Below are 15434 nucleotides of genomic sequence, written 5' to 3'. Positions count from 1 at the left end.
CAACTGTCACACTTCGGCATGTACCTTATCTCGAATGAGGAAAAGAAGGTGAAGAAGTTTGAGCAAGGTCTGAACTCTTGCGTTCGGATTATGATGAGTTGCTTTGACATTCGAGATTTCTCTCAATTGGTGGAACAGGCTTCGATTTACGAAGAGAGCTTGAAGGACAATGCGTCCAAGTACGCAGATTAGAAAAGGAGGGCTCAAGAACCTGCTACTTCGGCAAGAGGAGCCGGGCTAGCAAAGAGGATGGCAGTGGGGAGTTTTTCACCACAGATATCAGAAGGATGTACCTCTGGTAACCCTCCAATTCCACCACAGAAGGGTCAGATATCGAAACTGTGTAGGAAGTGTAACCGAGCTCACTGGGGACAATGCAGGATGGTGACCGGGACTTGTTACTGGTGTAGCCAGTTCGGTCACTTTAGCAAGGATTGTGTGGGCAAGGGAGGAGCCTAGAAACCATTGGCAACAACTCCGATCTACGTGCTTGTTCTAGGAGAATCGAAAGAGGATGGGAAGTAGTGACAGGTACTATCCCTATACTTAGATTTAAAGCTTCAGTTTTGCTTGATTCAGGGGCTACCCACTCTTTCGTATCTTTTATGTTCGTAAGACTGTCTAGACTTGTAGTAAGAAATTTGGAACCAAGTCTAGCTGTAACTACCCCTGTAGGAAAAACTGTGGTCTATAAGCATGTAGTTTGCGGATGCCCTATCAACATCTGTTGAAGAGTACTTCCCACAAACTTAGTTGTTCTCCCTATGATTAGTTACGATGTTATTCTTGGAACAGATTGGTTGGAGAAGCATCATACGATTATCAACTGTGCTCGAAAGCAAGTTATGCTTAGGCCGTGGGGAGAAGGATAAGTTACGTACGTTGGATCGTGAGTGAGGTCTTTAGCTCCGACGATTTCGGCCGTTCGTGCCCATAAGCTTATTCTCAAAGGAGGGCAAGTGTTTTTGGCATTCATTATTACCCTAGTTAAGGAAGAGAATATAGATGTCTTTTCAATAAACTATTTAGGGTTACCACCACAGAGGAAGGTGGAGTTTGGGATTGACTACATGCCAGGCACTAATCCTATATCGAAGGCATCGTATTGGATGGCGCCATTAGAATTGAAAGAGCTAAAGGAATAGCTCCAAGAGCTTCTGGATAAAGAAATTATTCGCCCTAGTTCATCACCGTGGGGAGCGCCAATGTTGTTTATGAAGAAGAAGGACGGGTCAATGAGGATGTGCATCGACTACCACGAGTTGAACAGGGTGACAATCAAGAACAGATATCCTTTGCCAAGGATTGACAATCTATTGGATCAATTGTGTGTTTTCTAAGATTGATTTGCGCTCAGGCCATCACCAAGTGAGGGTGAAGGAAGAGGACATTCCTAAGACAGCCTTCAGGACTCGTTACCGACATTACGAGTTCTTAGTTATGTCTTTCGGACTAACTAATGTGCCAGCTATCTTCATGGACATGATGAACAACGTCTTTCATGACTATCTGGACCAGTTCATTGTGGTCTTTATTGACGACATTCTGATCTACTCGAAGACACTAGAGGAGCACAAGGAGCATCTACGGAAAGCATTGGAAAGGCTTTAAAGGGAGCAACTCTATGCTAAACTTGAGAACTGCGAGTTTTGGCTAGATATCGTGTCTTTCCTTGGGCACGTGATTTCCAGAGAGGGTGTAGCGGTTGACCCGGAGAGGGTAAAGTCAGTAGTGGAGTGGACTAGGCCAATTAGTGTGTTCGAGATCTGAAGTTTCTTAGGATTCACTAGTTACTACCGACGCTTCATTAAGGATTTCTCGAAGTTATCGACACCACTTACTACCCTGACCAAGAAGAATGCTCGCTACGTTAGGACGAACGAGTGTGAGAAGAGTTTTCAGGAGTTGAGGAAGCGCCAGATAACTGCTCCTGTGTTGGAGTTACTTATGGGATCTGGCAATTTCGTAGTGTATAGCGACGCCTCTAAAAAGGGTTTAGGATGCGCGCTTATGCAGAATGGCAATGTTATTGCCTACGCTTCACATCAGTTGAAGATTTACGAGCAGAACTATCCTACACACGACTTGGAGTTGGCAGCAGTTGTGTTTGCTCTAAAGATTTAGGTACATTAGTTGTATGGCAAGAAGTGTGAGATCTACATGTACCACAAGAGCTTGAAGTATTTCTTTACTTAGAAAAAGCTCAACATGAGGCAGAGAAGGTGGTTGGAGCTAATCAAGGATTATGATTGTGAGATCAATTATCATTCTGGCAAGGCTAACGTAGTGGCAGATGCGTTGAGCAAGAAATCAATGGTGGAACTTGTCTCTCTTGAAATTTCTCAACCTCAGTTGATCAGGAAGTTTGCTGGGATGGGATTGGATGTAGCAGACAAAGGATCACCAGTACACCTAGCTAACCTGATGGTTCAGTCAAAATTGCTTGCAAGGATCAAAGCCCCTCAATTGGAGGACCCTGAGTGCGCCAAGATCAAGCAATTGTTTGAAGAAGGAAAGGCAAGGGAGTTTTGTCTCAAGGATGATGGGTTGCTTACCCATTTTAAGCTAGTGTGTGTACCGAAGAATGGAGAATGTGGTACTAAGATGTACCAGTACGTGAAGGGATCATATTGGTGGAACAATACGAAACAGGATATTGCAAGGTTTGTGAACTAGTGCTTAACCTGTCAACAATTGAAAGTAGAGCATTAGAGACCAGCAGGAACATTCAAGCCCTTGCTTGTACCAAAGTGGAAGTGGGATGAGATCGTTATGGATTTTATTTTGGGGTTACCCAAGGCACCCACCAGAGAAGATTCCATCTGGGTAGTAGTCGATCATCTCACAAAGAGTGCTCATTTCATTCCTATGAAGGTTAAGGATCCGATGGATAAGTTGGCCAAACTATATGTTCAGAATATAGTCCGTTTGAATGGAGTGCCATCAGCGATCATTTCGAATAGAGATTCTTACTTTACTTCAAGGTTTTGGCAAAGTCTGCAGCAGAAGATGGGGATGGACCTGAAGTTTAGTACCACCTTCCATTCGTAGACAGATGGTCAGTCGGAGTGGACTAACCAGATTTTGGAAGATATATTCCAAGCTTGCGTGTTAGATTTCAAAGGTAATTGGGTCTAGTACCTACCTTTGATCGAGTTCACCTACAACAACAGTTACTAGGCGACTATTGGAATGCTGCCTTACAAAGTACTTTATGGACGTAAGTGTCAGTTGCCCTTGTATTGGGACAACGTCAATGAGAGGTAGACGTTGAGGCCAAAGTTGATTCAGGACACTCGTGACAAGGTACTCATCATTAGGGAAAGGATGAGTGCAGCTCAGAGTCGGCAGAAGAGTTATGCTGATAATCGGAGACAGCCGTTGGAATTCGATATGGGGGATCGTGTATTCCTCAAGATATCACCCATAAAGGAGTGATGCGATTTGGAAAGAAGGGGAAGCTCAGTCCTCGATTTATTGGACCGTTTGAGATCACCCAGAGGATCGGGAGATTGGCGTATAAAGTCGCCTTACCTCCAGATTTAGTCGGAACGCATGACATTTTTCATATCTTGATGTTAGGGAAGTATATCGCTGATCCTAACGTGATTGTGGAGTGCGAGCCACTAGGAATCCAGGAGGGATTGACCTATGTCGGAGAACCAGTGAAGATCGTGGATAAGAAGGAGCAAGTGCTACATACCAAGACAATCCCTATCGTTAAAGTATTGTGGTGTAACCATGGAGTCTAGGAAGCATCATGGAAGGCAGAGCAAGACATGCGGAGTCGCTATCTACATTTGTTTGAATGATCGTGTATGACTCTTTTCTTCAAAGATTATACATGGACAGTATGCCTATTTCCATTTTGGATAATGGAATGGTTGACTAAGAAAGAGTTGCTTTTCTCTAATGGATTATGGCACCTATACCAATCGAGCCGGACTGCATGTGGAATTACTCCTTCTATGAGCTAATATACTTAGGAGTTGAGATTGATGAGGATTGGTATAGCGTTGGGAACATTGAGTATGATGTACTCGATGATTTATGAGGTGATTTTTCACAGTTGTTTGAGGACGACGTAGTGCCAGTTAATGGATGGAGGAGATAGCCCAAGAACCTACTGAGCATGATACTGATGACTCTGTGGACAAAAGGTAACATTCTACTCCTCTCTTTAAGTGATGATCTTTTGGTATTGTGTCTAGAAATGTTGAGGACGAAATTTTTATAATGAGGGGAGGATGTAGTGACCCAAATAATTAACTAAACTTAGGTAGCTTCGTTACGGGGTTAAATTGGGCTTTGGGTCACTAAGGACACTAGAAGGGTAATTGGGACTTTCAGACTGGACATACACTAGGGTTAGCGGATGTACGCTTCTGCTTATAGTTTGGACGTATGCGTGGGGGACCACCGTAGGTACTCTTTGTAAATAGTACATGGATTTATGCGGGATAACACAAACGTACGCTACTTTTTGGAATACCCTTTGGATAATACCTGGACGTGCGAGGCAGCCTTTGGACTGTTGTGGAAATAGTACCAGACGTACACTAGGGTTGGCGGACGTCCGCTGCTTTTCTTGAGAGTTGGTAGAGCCCCTCAGCTATAAGTACCCCTACCCCCTTTAGTTTTTCACACCTTTCTCTTGCCCCTAGGCCGCCAGAAACCCTTTTGTGAGATTATAAGCGTTTGGTGCTAACGAAAGCGCAGTTCTTGAATTTTCGCTTCAAGGAGGAAACATTCTTAAGCGTAGCTCCTTTTTACATCGTTATGCTGGTTAAACATTGTCTCAGTTGTTGTTTGAGTTGTTAGTTTAGCTTTAGCTTTAGTTATGCTTAAAATCTTGTTAGAATAGCGTTGCCTTGACTTAGCATGATTTCGTTTGCTTAAGACATTGTTTTGAGTTAGGAGACCTTAGGAAGCTCTTTGATAGCCTTAGAATTTGGTTCTGGAGAATAGGAGGACGAGTGGACAAAATGAAGTTCTCCATGAAAACCTCGAAGCAGACGTATAGTCCGAGATATCATAGAGGACGTACTGTCCAGATCCCGAACATTCGGCACAGAGTGTGACAGGGGACTTTATTTTAACTAGGCGTCTGATAACTCCTATTTTCTTGTTTTAGAGTTGTTTTGATAGAAATAGGACTAATAGAAGGATTTCCACAGATTTGGAGAACCCGGATCATTTAGAATACTCGGAGACGTTATACGACCCAAGTGAGTTTTAATTCACATGATGCTGATTGTTATTTTCCATGCACTGCACGACTATTTTGTGTACCAAGAACATGCATATTTGCAACTCTCACGATTTATACATGTTGTACATGAACTCTAGCATTTTGAAAAAAACGTTGTGCTGAATAGTTAAGAAAGTGAGACTTGTGAAATACAGACAAGATAATTTGCATCGTATGACATGGTACACCGGTATGTGCGGTATAATGGCCATGGTCTTACTATACATGTTAGCTTTATGGTCAATGTATGAGTGTTATGTGGGCTTTGGATCCAATGGTTTTGTGACTTGGTGCAACCATTCCCAAAGAGCTAGGTTATTATAGAACATACATCATTAGTAGTGTGGGTCACCCGAGATTGGACTAAGTCGTGCCACTAGTGTTATGTACGGTAGCGTACAATGGTTGGGCATTGTATTACAGGTCCATCGGGATAGCACCAACCCTGCTGGGAAGAGGCAATATCTCGGGTAGACCATACTGTTGAACTATGATTGTCGCTCTATATCATATGTATGTATCATATATCTATACCACATTCGTTATAAAAACTGTCATATGGAATTGGTTCTTGCTTTATGAAAATGGAGTTCATTACTAAACTGGCATGGGCATTATTTGCGTTAACATTCACTAAATCTTAGACTTACCCCCCCCCCCCCTCTTTTTGTTTATGTTTTCCCCTATCATTATGAATTTCTGCGTAGTTTAACTGTCCTAGTATAGGATGCCGTCGGAGTCGACTTGGGTAATAGCACAGGACTTGATTCAAGTGATTTTGTGGAGTTGGACCCGGTTTGGTTGAAATCTATGTGGAAGGATGGAGGAACTGCCCGTGATGATATGATCGAGATTGTAATCTTGTTAGCCCTGCTTAAACTTAGAGCTACAATTTGATCTATTGATCTTTTGTTGGAACAATGCTATGACTTTATGTTATGGTTTGTAATCCTATTTTGATGGCGGTCTGATGACCGGTACTGTTGATGGTTATCTTTATATTATGATGATTTATATTTATTCTGGTGCATGTTATGTGGATGTTAAATTTATTGCTCTTTATTTCCTATAGATTTCGAAAGTCTTCCGCTAAGATTTTCTCGTTTAGATAAGAAAAGTTGAAATCCCTCAGTCTTGTTCCGCGAGGGATAGGGCTGGGAGACGAAGAATTGGGTCAATTACTAGTTAATTGATTTGCCCAACGGGATTGTTATAGAGCAGAAGTAAACATACAATTTGACAAATATTTGAAAGAAGTGGTGTCTTTGTTAATACACCGAAGAGTATTGTTTTGTTGACTGAAAATGGTTTACTTCCAGCGGCAAACGTCTAAGTATTTTATTGAAGGAAACTAATGCTTTATATGTCATAACTATTATATATGGTTTACCCAAGATATTACCTCTTCTCAACAGGGTTGGCGATGTCCCGAGGGATCTGTAATACAATGCTGGTGCCCCAACCATTGTATGCTACCATCCACAACATTAGCAGCTCGACCTCGGGTGGCTCACACTACTAATGATGTACGTCTTGTAATGACCCGCCCATTAAGGCTGTGCAGGTCATGAATTAACCATTGGATCCAGGCCCATATTTCACATCCATACACGTTTAACTATAAAATCAAGCGTAGATAGTAAGCCCATGGCCATTATACCGCACGGTCCGGTATACCAATTCATAAGATGCATCTTATCAATCAGTTATTCAAACAGTTACCAAGTTGTACGAAAACATAGACATTGTCATATCATACGCGCGCTCAGTTAGCTGACATATTGCACATTTTAAAGGAAAGTGATTGTAAATGTTTGCTTACTTTGTATACTCGCTTGAGTACTCTGACATCACAAATCCCTACTATAACGAAATACGACACATTGTTATACGCAGTACTAGAGAACTTCTACAAGTAACGTACTAGGTCCTATCTAACGAAAATGGCTCGTTAAACCCTAATGCTACATATTTGGAGCGAAGGGGCGAATGCACTACTCCCTGGGCTAACGCTCGAGTCGAGAGTAAACATTCAGCCAGTGAGTTAAGACTCTCTGCCAAAAGCTCCAAACTGTGTTTTGAGGCTTCTATCTAAAACTAAGGGTTGATATATCTCATCCTAGGCTACTAATGGACACATGCAACGTATAAAATCACGTTAGTCAAGGAATCCCAAGAAATCAAAACAGGTGTTTAAAACTTTGGAAAACTTTTCTTCCTCTTTTAAGAAATGGGCATATTACAAAACAAGGCCTCTTTAGAACTTAAAATGCATAGGAAGAACAGTAAGAGTAACTTGACCGCTTATGAAAATGAACTAGAGGTTACCTTTAGAAGATGGCAAGGCACCAAGATCTCCTCCTCTCTCCAAAGCACTCCTCACACTAGTATTAGGGTTTTTTTTCTTTCTAAAGTTAGGGGAGGCTAAGGGTCGAAGGATGTAGTTTTTATAGGGGGCTTGGGGCGTGCCTTACTCTAAAAAGGTAGAGAATGGGTTAAAATTGCTTTTTAGAGTTCTCAGCGAACATTCGGGGTACTATTTGGACGAATGTTCGGGTGCTGTTACACATTGGATAAAAGTGTTTAGGCATACATTCTGGTGTATTGCCCACTGGCTCAAGACTGGTCAACAAACACTCATGGTGGTCCCCCTAGCGTATGTTCGCACTGTACGTCAGGTGAGTATGTTTAGGTGGTCTCCTAGCGTACGTTCGGTCAGTGAGGAGTGGTTTTGGGTTTTGTTTCAAAAAGGCTTAAGAGGTTAAGGGTTTTCGTCTTTTGGTTTATGAAACCTTGTTTTATGAAAACATTAACCCTTTTTTTAATAAATTATTAGTCTTTTAAAACAAGTGTTTTTGTCACGGTATTACACTTCTAGTGTTTTATTAAGTGTGCTTAGACCGTGGGTTTGTAAGTATTACTCCATTAATTCTGTTGATGTACTACATGTCGGGAGGAAAAGACAAATCATTGCAAAATCATGTGGAACAACAAATTTTAGCACAATTGAAGTACTATTTTAATTCCATTTTGAATTTTAATTTTCTGTTATATAGTTGTAAGTACGAGAGAGAACCATACTTAGTGGCAATGGGACTCTTATAATAGGATTACTTACTATTTAAAATGAATAATTATAGTTATAGCTTATTTGACTGAGAATGGTTGAAGGTGTCATATTTACAGCGAAAAAATGTTAAACATGCAACTTTTTTACATTTGTTGACACATTGTTAATATGTGATCCAATTACACACCGACACATGCCAAAAATAATTGTAAAAAGAATTATAAAATTGTTGTAAGTATAATGTATTGTTTTTAGGCGAGTATCATTCAAAGAAGAAAGACATAACAAATATCCCTTATAAACTGTATTAAATGTTTTAATATTATTATCAACTTGATTTTCCTCAAGCTTTTATTAATTATTAAATGAACTCACGACCACATTTTACAAACAAAAAATCATCAAAAACTATAAATGCAAACTGAAATAATGGAGAGTATCTATTTAGTATATTTACAAAAGTAATATTGTCTATTTATTTTTTGAGAAATTTTTTTAGACAAATATACTCTTTAAAATGCACCTTAGGGCTTATTTAGTTTGCGGATCGAGTATTCCGTTAGAAAAAATGAATAACTATTACCAGGAATAAAGGAAAGTGGAATAGAATAGTTATTCCTATTCCTTAGTTTGATAACAACATATGTATTATAATTAGAGTTAAACCAAAATTATTAAAAACTCCACCCTTTCTTTTCTTTTTTTTTAGAATTTTTTTTTCTAAAAAAATAAAAAAATTTATATTTAAAAAATAAAATAAAAAAATAAAAAAAAAAGAAGAGGGAAAACCTAGAGTTGCACCGGTGGCTGGCAACCCCATTGGAGCGGCCAGCCACTCCTGGCATGAACCTTTTTTTTTTTTTTTTTTAATAAAAAACAAATTTTAGAGTTAATAATAATAATAATAATAATAATGTTCTAAAATTAAAGAAAATGACAAGACAAGATAAAGAGATTGTAATATGTGAAACTAGTTCTTCAAGAACTATGTATTATTCTTCTCTATTATTGTGTGATTTACATACAACTCAATACTCCATTTTATAGGCATGGAATCATAATGGGAGGTTAAAGAATATGAAAAGGGGAATATGAAACAAAAGGGTTAATCAATTTATTACATGGATGTTATAGGAATTTTAAAAGATGACATGAATGTGTAGAATTCCAAGAGATGGAACTAAATAGTCATCCATCAAATGTATGAATGCATTCATAACACTCCCCCTTGGATGACCATACACTAAGAATATGCCTCGTTAAAACCTTGCCAAGGAAAACCCAGTGGGAAAAAACCTGTGGTGAAGGAAAAAGAGTACAATATTCTTGTGTGCCTTCGTATGCTTTAAGATTGCCTCATTCAAACCTTGCAAAGGAAAACCCAGTGGGAAAAACCTTAGCGAAGGAAAAAGAGTATAATCAGCATAATCATTTTACTCCCCCTCATTAGCATGAAAAGCTTCAATTGTTTATGATGAAAGATCCTTCAGTCGGCGCATTCCAATGTTATTCACCAACTTCTTAAATGTTGCAGTTGGTAATGCTTTGGTAAATATATCTGTCAAATTGTCACTTGATCGTATCTGTTTAACATCAATATCACCACTCTTCTGGAGCTCATGTGTATAAAAGAACTTTGGTGAAATGTGTTTGGTTCTATCACCCTTAATATATCCTCCTCTAATCTGTGTGATACAAGCAGCATTATCTTCGTATAATATTGTCGGGCTATCTTTGATTGTGGATAAACCGCACTTTTCTCGAATGTGTTGAATTACTGATCTTAACCATATGCATTCCCGACTTGCTTCATGAATTGCAATAATCTCTGAGTGATTTGAAGAAGTAGCAACAAGTGTTTGCTTGACAGATTTCCATGAAATAGCAGTACTTCCACATGTAAATAGATATCCTGTTTGAGATCTACCTTTATGCGGATCAGAAAGAAAACCTGCATTTGCATATCCAACTAATTGTGAATTTGAACTTCTTGAATAAAATAATCTCATGTCAGTTGTTCCATGAAGATAACGTAGAACATGTTTGACCCCATTCCAATGCCTTCGAGTTGGTGCAGAGCTGTATCTTGCTAATAAATTAACTGAAAATGCTATATCAGGTCGTGTACAATTTGCAAGATACATCAAAGCACCAATTGCACTAAGATATGGTACTTCAGGACCAAAAATTTCTTCGTCATCTTCTCGAGGGCGAAAAGGGTCTTTTTTCACATCAAGTGACCGAACAACCATTGGAGTGCTCAAAGGATGAGCTTTCTCCATGTAAAAGTGCTTCAGGACTTTTTCTGTGTATGTTGACTGATGAACAAGAATTCCATTTGAAAAATGTTCAATCTGTAAGCCAAGACAAAATTTTGTCTTTCCAAGATCTTTCATCTCAAACTCATTTTTTAAATAAGTGGCAGTTTTTATGAGCTCTTCTGGAGTCCCAACAAGATTTAAATCATCTACATAAACTACAATAATGGCAAATCCAGATTCTGACTTCTTAATGAAAACACATGGACAAATTGGATTATTTTCAAATCCTTCTTTCAATAGATATTCACTAAGACGATTATACCACATGCGTCCGGATTGCTTTAACCCGTATAAAGATCATTGTAGCTTGATAGAATAAATACTTCGGGATTTCGAATTATATGCTTCAGGCATTTTGTATCCTTCAGGGATTTTTATGTATATATCATTATCAAGTGATCCATATAAATATACTGTAACCACATCCATTAGACGCATATCCAAACTTTCTGTAACTACCAAGCTAATCAAAAATCTAAATGTAATTGCATCCATTACAGGGGAATACGTTTCTTCATAATCAATAGCAGAAACCTTGTGCAACAAGTCTTGCTTTATATCTCACAATTTCATTTTTCTCATTTTGTTTTCGTACAAATACCCACTTGTATCCAACAGGCGATACACCTTTAGGTGTTTGGACTACAGTTCCAAATACTTCACGTTTTGCTAGTGAGTTCAATTCTGCCTGAATTGCTTCCTTCCACATTGGTCAATCATTTCTACGTCGACATTCTTCGACGGTTTATGGTTCAATATCATCATTACTTCTGGTAATGTCAAATGCAATTTTAAATGAAAATATGTTGTCGACAACAATTTTATTTCTATCCAATATTTCTCCTGTACTTACATAATTTATTGAGATCTCATTATTTTTAGGTACCTGTTCCTCTTTAGGGGGTAACTCTTTAGGGGGTAACTCTTCAGGAGATTCCTCTTCGGGGGATTCCTTTCCAAGAGAATTTTGTACAGAAAGTTTGGATAGATCAATTTTCGTTGCCTGTTTTGTGGGTAAGGCCTCTTCAGGAGCACCGATTTCATTTTCTTGTGCTTTTCTCTTCTGGGGAATTTTATCCTTTGCACCAATAGGTCTTCCACGCTTCAGGCGTGCCTTAGACTCATTTGCTGCTGTATTAATTAATTGTCCTACAGAGACTTCTATCTTCGCTGGAGTATTAGCAGCTGGAATGTGAGATTTAATTATTTTCTTGTTGTCAGTAAATGCATCCAGCAATTGATTTGCAATACTCTGCAAATGAATGATCTTCTGAACTTCTAGTTCACATTGATTTGTACGAGGATCAAAATGAGATAACGTCGAATTATTCCAAGTGATTTCTTGTCGTGCTTCTGGCAACGACTTTTCTCTCCCTAGTGATGGGAATATGCTTTCATCAAAATGACAATCTTCAAAATGTGCTTTAAAAACATCACCAGTTAAAGGCTCAAGATATCTAATGATAGAAGGAGAATCAAAACCAACATAAATTCCAAGTCTACGTTGAGGTCCCATCTTAGTGCGTTGAGGTGGCGCAATTGGAACATATACAGCACAACCAAAAATACGAAAATGAAAAATATTTGGTGGTTGACCAAATGCAAGTTGCAAAGGGGAATATTTTTGGTAAGCTGTTGGTCTGATCCGAACTAATGATGCAGTGTGTAATATTGCATGTCCCCAAGCAGAAACAGGTAATTTTGTTTTCATAAGCAAAGGCCGAGCAATTCACTGAAATCGTTTAATAAACGATTCAGCTAAACCATTTTGAGTATGAGTATGAGCAACAGGATGTTCAACATTAATTCCAATTGACATGCAATAATCGTAAAATGCTTGAGATGTAAATTCACCCGCATTATCCATCCGAATAGATTGAATTGGATAATCAGGAAATTGTGCTCGTAATCTAATTATTTGAGAAAGAAGCCTAGCAAATGCAACATTACGAGTAGAAAGCAAGCAAACGTGTGACCACCTAGATGATGCATCTATTAAAACCATAAAATATCTAAATGGCCCACATGGAGGGTGAATCGGCCCACATATATCCCCTTGAATCCTTTGTAAAAATGATAGAGATTCAACAATTACCTTAGAAGGGGATGGTTTGATAACAAGTTTACCTTGAGAACATGCAGCATAAGGATAATCACTTGGTAAAAGAATCTTCTGGTTCTTAAAGGGATGCCCATGAGAGTTCTCAATTATTCGACGCATCATAATTGTTCCTGGATGTCCAAGACGATCATGCCAAAGCATAAACATCTTTGGATTAGAGCACTTCTGGTGCATCACAACATGTGATTCAATTGTTCTTATTGTTGTAAAATACAACCCGGGAGAGAAAGTAGGCAGTTTTTCCAATATGAGCTTCTGGCCCGAAATTATTGAAGTAATATAAAGATATCCGTCACTGCCTTCATTAGTGGTTTCAACATGATAACCACTTAGACGAATATCCTTAAAACTAATTAAATTTCTTCTAGATTTAGAAGAATACAAAGCATCGTCAATACAAAATTTTGTTCCTTTTGGCAATATAATATTCGCTCTTCCAGAGCCTTCGATAAGGTTTCATGAACCTGATATTGTATTGACACTAGCTTTGTTTAATATCAAGTATTGAAAATATTTCTTATCTCTAAGAATTGTGTGCGTTGTACAACTGTCTGCTAGACACAAATCTTTACCAATCATCTTGGAATTAATCATTCCATCAATATGACCCATACCTCCATATATAAACAAAATATACATTAAATTTTATTAAATAAAAAGAAAATAACAAAATACAATTAAATTTGACAATGTAAACATATTGTGATTAAGACACAATGAAAACATTTTAATTGTTGTAGGCATATTCATCACCAATCAAAAGGTTAGTTTTTGTGTTAGAGTCTACAAAGAAATCATAAACATCAAGATGAGTGCTACCCTCTCCATTTAGAGCATAAAAAAAAATTGGAGAATCTTCAGGATTATTGTGATTAGCAAAATTCATTTCAATCCCCTTTTCTTTTATGGAGGCTTGATATAGGTCTACCAGATGTTTAGGCGTACGACAGGTACGTGACCAATATCTTTTCATACCACACATGTAACATTTATCTTCATAGTTTTTTGTAGGTTTATTCTGTAAACCTTTGTTTTCATTTTATTTCGCCTCAGTGTGGTTCCACTTCTGGTGGTATGGGGTATTTCTTTTGTAAGAATTATGAGTACGTTCCCCTTGACCTCTATAATTTTTTCTACCACGTCCACGTCCACGACCACAGTTTCCTTTATTACCATGAAATGAGGTTCCATTTGCTTCAGGAAATGGTGTAGAACCCGTTGGACGAGATTGATGATTTTTCATTAATAGCTCATTGTTTTGCTCAGCCACTAGAAGACAAGATATCAGTTCAGAATATCTTGTGAAATTACGCTCTCGATATTGCTGCTGCAGGAGCACATTCGAGGCATGAAATGTGGTATATGTTTTTTCTAACATATCCACATCAGTGACTTTTTCTCCACACAATTTTAATTGTGAGCTGATTTTAAAGAGTTCAGAGTTAGTCACTGACACTCTTGAAATTTTGCAACTTCAGGTGCATCAAATCATAACGAGCTTTTGAGAGAATAACTGTCTTTTGGTACTCGTATCTCTCCCTTAAATTATTCCACAAGGTCAAGGAATCCTTTACCGTAAGGTACTTAGTTTTTATATGCTTCAGGCATAGAAAATTATAACACATCATATTCATAACATTAGTATGATAAAATTCTAATTTATAATAAATCTCACATGAACCATAATATGCAAATGTTATAATATGATTCATAAAACAATAACAATTTCTAAGCATATGTTAGAATGTTAATTAACAAAATAAATAATAAGATTACTAAATGTTGAAGAAATTGACAATGAATTGAGAATACTTCACGGATAGCTTTTGATGTTGAAGATCAAAAGAACACAACAATTGGCTAGAGTTTCGTGCTGATAACGTGTTGTAAAATTAAAGAAAATGACAAGACAAGATAAAGAGATTGCAATATGTGAAACTAGTTCTTCAGGAACTATGTATTATTCTTCTCTATTATTGTGTGATTTACATACAACTCAATACTCCATTTTATAGGCATGGAATCATAATGGGAGGTTAAAGAATATGAAAAGGGGAATATGAAACAAAAGGGTTAATCAATTTATTACATGGATGTTATAGGAATTTTAAAAGATGACATGAATGTGTAGAATTCCAAGAGATGGAACTAAATAGTCATCCATCAAATGTATGAATGCATTCATAACAAATAATGAATTTTTTGAAAAATCTATTCAATTCCATATGAAATAGTTATTTCACTCATTTTTTTGATGTGTATGAGATTAATTATTCCCATATGAATAACTTCTCAAAAATAAATCTCTGCCAAATAAAAAAATAATTATTTCATAAAAATAAGTATTCTATTTCAACATCTATTTCATAAAGTAAGCTGGCCTAAATGAATTATTCCGTATCAAGTCTCCAATACAAATGTAACCCAAAAAAAAATTGTCTGCATTAAATGTAACAAAAAAAGTGCCTGCAATGAATGGAATACATTTCCTCTTTAAAGATTACAATTTTTTTTTTTTTTTTTTTTTTTGTTTTTTTTGCTGGTGGTAGAGTTGGGTTGTGAGCAGTTTTGAACACTCTGTAGTTCCCACAAAGTCCCTACTAGTACGACGATGTTCCGAATCCGAGAGGGCCAAGCTCATAAAGTATATGACAACACGTGTCAAACGCC

General features: G+C 37.7%; 1 protein-coding gene across 1 annotated transcript; it reads left to right on the top strand.

Annotated features, from left to right (window-relative positions):
- Nucleotides 1-2208: 2208 nt before the first annotated feature.
- LOC132190918 (uncharacterized) lies at nucleotides 2209-3438 on the top strand. Its single transcript, XM_059605943.1, has 2 exons — nucleotides 2209-2663; nucleotides 3321-3438. Exons 1-2 carry the CDS (start codon nucleotides 2209-2211, stop codon nucleotides 3436-3438), a joined length of 573 nt encoding a protein of 190 aa, XP_059461926.1.
- The last annotated feature ends 11996 nt before the right edge of the window (nucleotides 3439-15434 follow it).

The sequence above is a fragment of the Corylus avellana genome, chromosome ca8 (assembly GCF_901000735.1).
Source record: "Corylus avellana chromosome ca8, CavTom2PMs-1.0".
Taxonomy (NCBI): Eukaryota; Viridiplantae; Streptophyta; class Magnoliopsida; order Fagales; family Betulaceae; genus Corylus; species Corylus avellana.
This window is presented reverse-complemented; position numbering and strand designations above follow the sequence as displayed.

Coding starts and splice junctions, on each gene's coding strand:
- LOC132190918 (XM_059605943.1), top strand. CDS start 2,209: ATGAGGCAGAGAAGGTGGTTGGAGCTAATCAAGGATTATGATTGTGAG. Junction 2,664..3,320: donor ACGAAACAGGATATTGCAAG/GTTTGTGAACTA, acceptor ACTCATCATTAG/GGAAAGGATGAGTGCAGCTC.